The sequence below is a fragment of the Perca fluviatilis genome, chromosome 3 (genome assembly GCF_010015445.1).
Source record: "Perca fluviatilis chromosome 3, GENO_Pfluv_1.0, whole genome shotgun sequence".
Lineage (NCBI taxonomy): Eukaryota > Metazoa > Chordata > Actinopteri > Perciformes > Percidae > Perca > Perca fluviatilis.
In genome coordinates this window covers 4,332,911-4,344,220 of record NC_053114.1, presented here as the reverse complement: position 1 = coordinate 4,344,220, position 11,310 = coordinate 4,332,911, and the positions used below count along the sequence as shown (strand labels likewise).

The 11,310-nt window shown below is 40.5% G+C and overlaps 2 protein-coding genes across 2 annotated transcripts in view; one reads left to right on the top strand and one right to left on the bottom strand.

Annotated features, from left to right (window-relative positions):
* Window positions 1–2,932: 2,932 nt before the first annotated feature.
* On the bottom strand, window positions 2,933–11,156 carry LOC120555425 (serine/threonine-protein kinase pim-2-like). Its single transcript, XM_039794111.1, has 10 exons — window positions 11,065–11,156; window positions 10,875–10,991; window positions 9,691–9,733; window positions 9,119–9,548; window positions 7,943–8,037; window positions 7,791–7,838; window positions 7,454–7,675; window positions 5,584–5,764; window positions 5,311–5,484; window positions 2,933–4,297 (listed from the first exon to the last, which is right to left on the bottom strand). Exons 4-10 carry the CDS (start codon window positions 9,231–9,233, stop codon window positions 4,206–4,208), a joined length of 927 nt encoding a protein of 308 aa, XP_039650045.1. The 5' UTR covers window positions 9,234–9,548; window positions 9,691–9,733; window positions 10,875–10,991; window positions 11,065–11,156; the 3' UTR covers window positions 2,933–4,205.
* Window positions 10,701–11,310, top strand: part of dpy19l3 (dpy-19 like C-mannosyltransferase 3) — a 68,277-nt gene continuing 67,667 nt past the window's right edge. The window contains exon 1 of the mRNA XM_039794110.1: window positions 10,701–10,895. The gene's annotated coding sequence lies outside the window, so the exon portion shown is untranslated. The remainder of the gene's footprint in view (window positions 10,896–11,310) is intronic.

Sequence of the window (11,310 nt, the reverse complement as noted above, 5' to 3'; positions counted from 1 at the left end):
GTTGTTATTTTAGTTGATTTAACTTTTAATTACTTAGTTTAACTTCATACTTTAAGTTAAAACAAATAAAATACTTTCTTTAATAATGCAAGAAACCTTCCTTGCCTAGTATAACAGACATACTTTTCTGCTTTATTACAACTCACGGTTTAAAGTTATAATAACATAACCACATTTATAGTGGAGATAGTGTGGGTGCTTGGGTGCAGCCGCCCCAGGGCCCCATGCAAAATAAGGGTCCCTCTAAAGCCTCTGATCTTGCGTCACTTGGGCTAGTGAAGTGACACCCCACAGATTAATAGCTGAAGGAAGCCTATTACTGCTCAAAGTCTAATGCTGCAATACTCCAGCTCTTCTTATCAAACATAACAGTCACTTAACTCATGGTTACAAATGTAAACCAGCACAACAATGACAATTACCAGGCAACAAAACACTACATTCAAGCACACGTTTAATAAACGGAATTCAAACAAACAATTCCGAACAAATTGCAAACTTTTCAGCAAATTTTAACACAACTCTATTTACCACCTTGCATCATGGGAATTGACCAGCCAATGAACCAATTGCACCTGACTGCAGTATGTAGATTGGGGTTGGGCTAAATGTGGGCGGAGCTGTTTGACTTTTGAAAAGTCCTTTCAAGTACATTTCAATATGAGAAGAGTGAAATGCCAAATTCACAATTCACAAGCCTTTGACAGGTACTCCCTCCTCCCGCTAGTGCTTTGTTGTTTGCCACAACACTTGTTATATTTTAGTAGAAATTTGCATAGGCTACATCACTTATCTGCGGTGTATAATCAATTTATTCTGTCCATGCTTTAACTATGCTGTGAAGACAGGTTATTTTAAAATCGAAAGGCAACCATTTTTTGTTGCAACACACACACTTTTTTTTTCAACTGATAACTTACATACCCAAGTTCAATCAACACATACAAATTTAAATAGTGGACCCAATGAATAAATGCAAGTTTAACTTTCAAAAACTCATAAAGTTGAGTTCAAAATCCAAAACTTGTATAAGCGTGTTCAGTTAAAAATAAGAAATAAGTGGACATAACTAAATGGGTCTGTACTTTTTTACAGTGTAGTCATAAACCGGCAAGGGCTGGACAGTCAGATTGTTATGTGCATGGTTGGGGTACAGTATCCTAAGGATAGTAGTCTGTATCCACGACGTTCCACTTCCGGGATTGCTTGGTTGCCGCCGAAATTCCGCTGGATTTCACTCATTTCGGCCGGATGTCCGTCACCTTCCTCTTTCTCTGTGTTGGCGTTCTAACCTCCGGTGGATTTCTGAGGACTATGGTTAACTGCTCCTCAGATCTCTGCAGGGTAAATCCAGACAGCTAGCTAGACTTGTGATTGGTTTAAAGAAATGCCAATCGCAACGGCGCTGCGCAAATGTAAGTAGCCGTGCTCAAAAAGGACTAAGTACACTCTTATGTTACATTTCAGTCTCCTGAATAATTTTTTTTTTATGAGAGCCATGCTAGTGTTTGTGTTGAAAAATGTAAAGGTCCCATGGCATGAACATTTCACTTCATGAGGTTTTTTAACATTAATATGAGTTCCCCCAGCCTGCCTATGGTCCCCCAGTGGCTAGAAATGGTGATAGGTGTAAACCGAGCCCTGGGTATCCTGCTCTGCCTTTGAGAAAATGAAAGCTCAGATGGGCCGATCTGGAATCTTCTACTTATGAGGTCATGAGGAGCAAGGTTACCTCCCCTTTCTCTGCTTTGCCCACCCAGAGAATTTGGCCCACCCATGAGCGAGAGACATCATGGCTTTCAAACGAACAAAGTGGCAGTTGGTCAAGGCCACACCCCCACCTCCACCCCCCTCTTCCTCAATAGCTACAGACACAGAAATGGCACATCCTAAGGAAAGCTCATTGTGGGACTGGCTCTAGTGGCTGTGATTCTGCACCAAGGCTGAATTTCGGGAAAGAGACTTCAGATACATATTAGGGGACCACTAAGGTCTATATAAAAGAGACTTCAGATACAGTATTAGGGGACCACTAAGGTCTATATAAAAGAGACTTCAGATACAGTATTAGGGGACCACTAAGGTCTATATTAAAGAGACTTCAGATACAGTATTAGGGGACCACTAAGGTCTATATTAAAGAGACTTCAGATACAGTATTAGGGGACCACTAAGGCCTATATAAAAGCATCCAAAGAGCACCATGTCATGGGACCTTTAAATAAGAAAACTTGGAGATAAGGAAATCATAATTCACTGTATCATTACGCAAGTCCAAGAAAACAGCGGCAACAACTCATCCCATCAAGTTGTGTTCTTACCTTTTACCTAGAGTTTTTGGTTACCTTTGCCTGTTTTGGACTGGAGTCTTGGGTACCAAAGCCTGTTTACAGATAAAAGCTTTCTATTCCATCTGTCTGTGTTTTAAATCTTGCTATTGAGTCCAGTCTGTTGGCCCCAATGTGGTATGTAGTATAACATAAGATCAAGCAGAAGCTGACCAGAAAGGGCACAACAGAACTTAATAAGAAAAAACACAAAAAAGAAAATAATATGAAGTAAACCCAGGCAAGGAATATCAGCCTATAGCTTAATAATAAGCCTCTTGATAACTAGTTAGAAATCAATTGAGGTATACAACCCTGACTGTATTCAAAGACAAATCTTTATATTCATGCAGTTTTGTATCATTTACTATGAAATACAATAATTGAAGGTCCGGCAGTGCAGTGACAAGTAGACTAGTACCTCCAATTAGTCATACACATGCACAAACACACACACCCACGTACACATTCTCTCATTTTGGAAGAAAAAAATGTCTGTTTCTGTAATCCCTTTGGCTTTTACACGAAAGCCTGACTGCACTTGCAGGAAAAAAAATCCTCCCATTTTATTCATTTCTTTATAGGATCAAGTTTTCTACCTAAACCATTTAAGGGACCAGCATGAAAGTGACGATCAAGGCGAAAAAGAAAGAACCGAGGGTAAGTAGCTTGAGATATTCTAGAATCAGTTCAAGGGACAAGGTTGTGCTTTTTGACTTGTTTAATGGTTAATTCCAAGATTGCCTTGCTCTATGAACCTTGTTTTGTGTTACAGTGAGTGAAAAAGGAAGAGGATTTTTGATCCCATGCTGGTTAAAGAGAGGCCGATTGGGCACACTGGGAGAGACGAGGGTTCTATTTAATGGGCCATTTTCCTGCAGTCTCACTCCCGTGCTTGGGATGACAAGACTTAGTGAAATGAAAAGAAGGGGGAAGGGAGGATAAAAGGACACATTTGGACTGTGTGCAAGTGTTCCCACAAGGAAATGATCCACAAACTAAAGGGGTCAGAGTCAGAGAGTATGGCCATTAAACAATCTGTTTTCTTTTCCAACAATCCTTCTTTCCGACGAGAGTCGAGCCAATTTATTTTCTTAAATCTCTTTGATAATCTCCAGGTCTTTCATGTTAGCCTTTTCCAGTTGAATGCCCTGAGCATTCTCCCACTTGACCTGTTTTCTGTCTGTTTTTTTGTGTAGTGGTAAGGGTTGTGTTTATACGGATGTGAAAAGGGAATAGGCAAATTGACAACATAATTAACAAAGCACAATGTCTGCAGTTTCCATGGGAACTCGCTATGACAAAACCAGTTCGCCTGTTTTATCTTAAGATTCTCATTTTGTTTTTACTTGAGTGATCTTTTTCATTTTTATACATATTTAGTTGTATTAGCATTGCTCAAGGGAGCCTGAGAGTTTAGATTTGTATTGCCAACGACTGCTTCTTTGTGCATATTTAATCCAATTTCATTCATAGTGTCAAATCATAAGAGAAGTTATCTCAGGACACTTTACAAACAGATTATGTCTAGACCGAACGTGGCTCCAAATGGGCGGCCATCTGCCTCGACCGACCAGTTGGGAGGGAGAGAGACAGACATATCTAGTCTATATCCACAATGTTCCACTTCCGGGATTGCTCCGTTGCCACCGGAAATTCCGCAATATTTAAAGCAGTGGGTATAATGTTATGACATGATGAACAGTGGCAATTACAACAACAGTAAAAGTTAAAATATGATATCATAATCAATGGGTAGACTGCCATTGATTCATCAAACCATTTTATTGATTTGGACTTGTTTGAGTTCCCTCCAGTTCCTCTTCCTGGATAATACCTAGGACACATTTGGAAAATGAGCAGGTGGTGTGGCATGGACTATCTGAGCCAGGGATGGAGCTGTAGCTGCTCTAAGCTGGGACGCCTGTAAGGGTTGCTGACCAGACACATGTGCAAGAATTCTTGGCAGTCTGGAAAGCGAGAGAGACAGAGAGAGAGAGAGATGGAGATCAGAGGTTGAAGTGGCAACTCAGTGATCCATTGGAAAAATGTCATTTTCAGGGATTTGTAACTGTTGACTTATTTTTGAAATGTGCGGTAAAAGTAACACAAAATAAATTAAATCAATTAAACACCAACTTGGCAAACTTGAAGTCATTAAAGTGTCCTGCCTTTTTTTTGTGAGATTTCTGCCTCCAACAACAACAATTTCACAGTGGTCATTGCATTTTAAAATGACATTTAAAACATATCAATATCTCTTTTCAGAAACGGTGTCCCTAGTACAATACATAATTCAAAGATTTAGCTTAGAGCAGTTTACAGTGGGACAATCAGAAGATAGGAGTTTGGATGAGAATTAGGCAGAGTTTCTGCAGGTTTCACCAAGTCGAATTTAAGACCTTTTTAAGACCCATTATGAATGAAACACAACATCAACTAAGCCCTGAATTCAGTTTTTTTCAAGCCAAGTATCACAAAACTTGCACTTCCCCATAGCTATAGAATAGTATCCATGTAAGAGACTTGCACCAATAACACAAAAGCTGATTGGCTGCAACATAAGTTGTATGTTCATTTGAAGTCGTAATACAGCGGAATTATATTTGGACTAGCGAAAGAAAGATCTTCAACAACACGGAACAAAAAACAAACCACATTAGAGGTAGCATTGCATGGACTTAAGAAAAGTAAGACGTGTTTAAAATTATTCAAGACCTAGAACACAATATGGAAACCCTGACCAGGACAGTGTTTTCTTTATTTAAAATTAAAATATGGATTCATTTTTTGGGGGGGTGGCTACAGAAATCTTTGTCACAAACATCTAAATTAGAAACCTCTACAGCTGAAACCAAACTATCTGCATGGCTGGATAGCACTAAAAGTACAAAAATATTGTATCGTAGCATAAAATATCAACTTTTGTCATTTCAATTAATTGACCTTTTCAAACTGTACTATGTGTGAGTTAGTGTCTTACCTATGGACAGATTACAGTTGATTTTCAGCCCTCTTTCAAGGTAAATACGTGTTTTAAAGGAATATTCATGATCCAGCAGGTCGTACAACAGTGCTCCCAGCTGCCACACTGTTGTGGGACTGGCTTTGTATCTTTTGAACATGAACCATTCTGGAGGGGCTTTTGATAAGGTACCTAAAATACACAACGTTGGACACAAAGAAGGAGACAGACTGTCAGAGATATTCAGAAATGGAGCAAGAAAGATGTAGAGAGAAGAGACGGATATCATACCAGAGTAGTGATAGTAATATCCCTTTATCACGAGGCTACCACAGCCAAAATCAATCACACGAGCGCGCAACTGGACATGTGATCCAGTTTCAATGAGGGTGTTTTCTAACTTGATGTCCCTGTGAAAGACTCCATTTGTGTGCATCTCGATGGCTGCATCCACCATCTGCCTTAGGATGGTCTGTGATAGAGGGACAGAGTGAAACAGGTGAGTGAATGGTGAGTGGTGTTGGACTTGTTCAGTCAGATGACAATATGCAGAGAGCTTTGTTGAGCTTGTTGAAACTACAATTACCTGGATGCATAAATGAATCTCCATAGACATATTTCTTGCTGTTACTAGATGAGACCATTTATACTACCACCATGTCTGTATCCTAAATATGAAACTACCGCCAACAGCCAGTTAGCTTGGCTTGCACCCGGCTAAGAAATAGTCCTGTACATATCCACCCTTAAAACCATTACTTTTTACACCTCTTTTCTTATATGCACTAAACAAACAATGTTTATGATACATTAATTGGAGACCTATTTCCAGCTAACATAAGACAACCCCACGTGAAATGTTCGTCCAATCAGGTGCAGCCATCGTGTACCATAAACGTGTCCATATAGGCATTTTTTTTTTACAGATGGGATAGCCCCACCTTCCCAGCATTGCTAGTGGGCTTGCCACTAGCAGTTATCAGTTTCTCTTTACTGACCACTGACAAGCAAAAGAAACCGATGGGTGCACCTGATTGGACAAACACTTCACGTGGGGCTGTCTGCTCCCGGATTTTAAAACAGACCATAATGGCGGCTTGTTTGGAAAACTTTCTCTTATTTTTTGTGCTGTCAGTTAAACGCGTTATTAACGGTGTTAAAGCAAACCCATTTTAACAGCGTCTGTTTTTTTATCGCGAGGTTAACGTTCTTTTTGGCCTAGCAAACTTTCTAGTTTTTTTGATATGATGTTACAACAACTAGTAACGTTAGAAAAACTACAACACCACACCGGATCTAGCTAGACCGGAAACACAACAACAGGCACGCCGCACACTTGTTTGGGCTTGCGAGCCAGCCAAAGAGTAGCAGGCTAACGTTACGTTTTGAGTGGATGGCGAGCGCGAGACGCCAAATGGATGCCAATAAGATTCTGAATGGAAAGTTTACTTTTAAAAAGTTGCCAAATGGTTCTATTGACAAGACCAAAGTGATCTGTGTGTTTTGTCGTTGGGAACTGAGCTATCATTGCAGCACGTCCAGTCTGAAATACCACCTGATGGCCAAACACACAGCTGATGCGAATTCTCCGCCCCCCTCGTCAAAGCCAGGCGACAAAAGCACAAAGCAAGCCGATCCACTTTTCCATGTTGATAAGAGCATTAAAATGAGAAAAAATAATGGGACAAAAGGAAATCATGGGACATTTAGAATAGATGAAAATGTGCGATTAATTGCGATTAATTGCAAGTTAACTATGACATTAATGCGATTAATCGCGATTATATATTTTAATCGTTTGACAGCACTACTTATTTTATGAAAATAGTTCAACGAAATGTGTTTCTGAAACTATTTTATGCGAGAAACAGGCTATGCAGTTGCTGAATCTGTCTTCGTTTCAGTCAGTTTAAAAGATTTTCGTGAGCTTTTGAAGAGCCGGCCAGTTGAGCGGGACGCTCCTCGTTTGCATTAAGTAGCCTGGATTCAACTTATACAAATGAGGAGCAGGCACCTTGACGATCCCTTTCTCCAAAGTCCCCACAAAGCTACCAGAATGCATTGAATGGCTGCTCACATAGACAATGGATGGGGAGCGGGGAAATTACGCTCGACAGCAGACACGCACCATAACTCTTCATCCTTCACCTAGCTTCATTACCTTAGCCTCGTCTTCCAGCAGGAAGCCTCTTTTGGCATTGCGATACTGGTGGAGATCCATGGAGGGGACTGGCCTTTCCATAATCAGGAGAAGGTCCTCCTCCAGATCGTAACAGTCAAGTAGGGAGATGGCTGCAGATCTCCCAGGTGATTCAGCTCCACCTGCTGCTTTCACCATAAGGGCGACTTCATCAATGACCTTATACACCTTTCCATTCTTGACCTGAAGGAAATACAGAAAATACATAAGAACAAAAATATACCACGGTAAATGAGGAAGACATGGCCGTGTTTATTTCAACAGTGTTGGTGTAAGGAGACCAGCTTTATTCACTTACCACTTTACTGTACTCGACCTTTTCTTTTGGAATATGTTTGATAGCAACCTGAAAGATGGAAACACAAGTGTTTCACATGGCAGTTTCTAAAAATGCAGTGTAATATGAATGGTGTGTGAGAGAGAGAGAGAGAGAGAAAATGTAAGACTTACTGATGCAACGTCTTCTTTTCGGTAGCCTGCATATACGGCTCCAAAACCACCTTTAGCAATCTTGTAAATCTCAATATAGTTGGCTTCAAATTCAGCTGCGCATAATCACAGAGAGACAAAATACTGTATGAGATGTGTTTTTGTACTACTATAATTTTAAGGAACGCCTATTGTTGGAAATGCGCTCATCTTCTTTCTTGTTCCGATTAAGGTGAGAAGATATATACCGCTTGCCTGTATGCTAAATATGAAGCTACGGGCAGCAGCCATTAGCTTTACTTAGTACAACTGGAAACGGGGGCCAAAGGTTAAAACAAATCCACCTACCATCACTCTAAAGCTTACTAATTATCACATACAAAAACCAAGGTGTAACTGCAAGCAGTTATGACAGGGTCCAAGCCTTCTGCGCATGACCCGCCGAGACTGCGAAAGTCGAACCCAAAACGAGATGGCGGCGAGGCAAATGTCAGGAAATATTGCAACATGTGAACTGCGAGGTAAGTAGTTAATTATATATGCACATTTCCCATTTACATTTATTTTATACATCCAATCTAAAGCTTCAATGCATTTTTTGGGGGGTGTAATAGACTATGCCCATTCTGATCAATCAGAACAACATTATAGGTGTGACCTCAGGAGTGGCCCTGGATCGTACCCTCCAAATTTTGTAAAAATCGCATGAGCCCTTCATGAGATATTAATCATATATTCATATATGTATCCCCTTATGGTCAAATTTGGTCCAGAGCCTCAGAATGGCATGGCAAAGAAGAATCTGAAGTTTTGCAGTGACAGCATTTACTGGTAGAGTTATTCAAATGTTCGTATTTTGGTCGCTAGTTACAAAGAATGTGTTGGTTCGTAATTGGCGCATTTTTGAACAGAGCAAAATGGTTTTGTTCAATAAAAGAATGTTGAAAATGATTTCCTTTCATTTGTTTTAAATTCAACATTCAATTTGTTATATTTTAGCAGAACACTGAAAGCAGCAGATCTGGGTTCACTTTGATATCCGTTAATGTAGCGCAAGTAATATAATTTTACCGCGATATTCAACAACTTTATCGCATATTTTCCTCATATTGTGCAGCCCTAGAAAAACACATGACAATGGTCTAACTCTTGGCAACAAAGCGAATAAGCTAACTTTCTTTCACTCTATTGGCTTACCTCTGCTGGTTTTTACTGAGAAGGGGATGCCATATATATTATCCTCATCTGAGGATGAACATATGCTGCTGCTCAGGCTGAGGTCAGAGCGCTGCATCTTTGAGGAACTTGTCATTGTGGGCCTTCCTTTCACTCTGCCTCACATGGCTACCCTTAATAAACACAATGCTGGGCTCATTGGTGTTGGCATCATTGCTACCCCTTATCTTTTTCTTGGGGCAGTCTTCATTAGTGTCTGTTTTCCACTTGCTCCCCCTCACACTGGCGCCCCCTGATATAACACTGTGAGAGGAACTGGCGTAGGCAACACCATCGGCCCTTAGATTTTTCTTGGAAGACCCCTTATCAGTGCTGGCCTTCCTTTTGCTCCTCCAATCTTTGACATCCTCCACCGTGCCGTAGCTGGTTTTGCCGGCGTTGGAGTCATTATCTACATTTAGAGGGAAAACTATTTGCTTCAGTATTCAGCGGAGTTTAATCCATAATTGTATTAAAAACTCACTGGCACTACATTGGTGGTGCTCTCAAGTCAGATCAAGTGCCCATCCCACCTTTTTGCCGAGGACACTCACCTTGATCTTTTCTGGAGGCCGGAGAGTGAAGAGTCTTAAACTTCTGCATAGATGTATGGGCCATGATGAACAAATGACAGAACATGCATTACTAAGTAACATTTGTGCATCTTATGTATTTCTCAGGGCTTCTCTGACTTTCACTGAGGTGAACTAGTGGGCTGTTAGTCACAGAATGATGTTGGAACCCAGTGTTCCATTAAGTGACATCACAACAGTGGCACAGAATGCTGTTGTGAGCCAGTGTTCCACCGAGTGTCACACAATGCAGAACCAGTGTTTCCTTTATGTTGATTTTGTAGTGGCGGCCCACCATGGCAAAATTTCTGCCACCACGGTTTCATAAATAGGGCTGTACAAAAAATTTAGACGCGGTTGCCTTTTAAATGAACCTGCCGATCCTCCCAATCTTTAGGTATAGACTAGGTATGACTGTCTCTTTATGAAGCTCATAATATTTAGATTTTGTTGACACATCATTTTAACTTTGGTGTGAGACCATGTTTTGTTAAATTGTATTTAAAGGGGTCGTTATTTTTTGTACGTGTACATTCAATGAAATACAAATGTAGCATTCAATCATGGATACAGATACTGAATTCTTGAATAGCAGTCTTATAGGCTCAAGTCCAAAAACAGCACCATCTTCTTGTGACTTTATCACCTTATATTTATGAAAATATTGGTTTCACACAATTCTTTATTTTTAAGTTGTCTGTGTCCTTTATTTCTTTCTCTGGCATAATAATACACAATATCCTTCGGTCTATCATGTAAATGTAATAGGCCACAAGCAGAACTGTTTCTGTATTTTGTATGAACTGTTCCTGTTCCATAGACGTTAACACTTTCTAGCTATACAGTCTACTCAGAGAAATTATTATTATATCCATATCCTCCAGCGCTGGTATCCAGACTGTATAGTTGTTAATTAAGAGATATGCTTCTGCCTTTTACATAAGTGAAAGTCTCGTGCTTTTATTTTGAAAGCAGGCTCCTTTGTGTTCCGGTATTGTCCCGTGTTTCAACCAAACCCAGTGCGGTATGAAACTGAACGATGAATTTTAACGAGAGGGAAAAAGAGGAGAGGAAAATTAGAGAGCGAGGGAGATAGAGAGAAATAGGAAGAGAGAGAGAGAGAGAGGACGAGGGGGAGGTATAGGAGAGCTGTCGGACCTTCCTACCTGCCGCTGCTGTAGAGGAGGGTGAGGTTTCTAAATGTACCGTTGACGCAAATCGTGTTCGTCTTTGTTGCTGTCAAGGCAGAAAGAAAAGCTGGCGTCCATAACGAGAGCGCGCGCCTTTATGCAAAATGAACATTCATTAAAAGAAATGCCGTAGAAAGTATGCTACACAATAGGAGGTTAAACCTACCTTATCGTACTTTATGGTATTATGTGCCTCACTGCTAATATCCACTGAGCTGTTGTTGTTTTTTTTAGGGACTTGTACATTTGCTGTTATGTTTTGGCGTAGCCTACCACCTGCTTTACCCCCGGTAGGATGTAGTTTTGCCGGTGACCTGGGTGCTGTCGGTGTCGATAGGTGGGATCTGATGTTTCACGTTATTCTAGCCCGCTATACGTGAGCAGGAAATGCCGCTGTAAGCAGGCCTGTCCA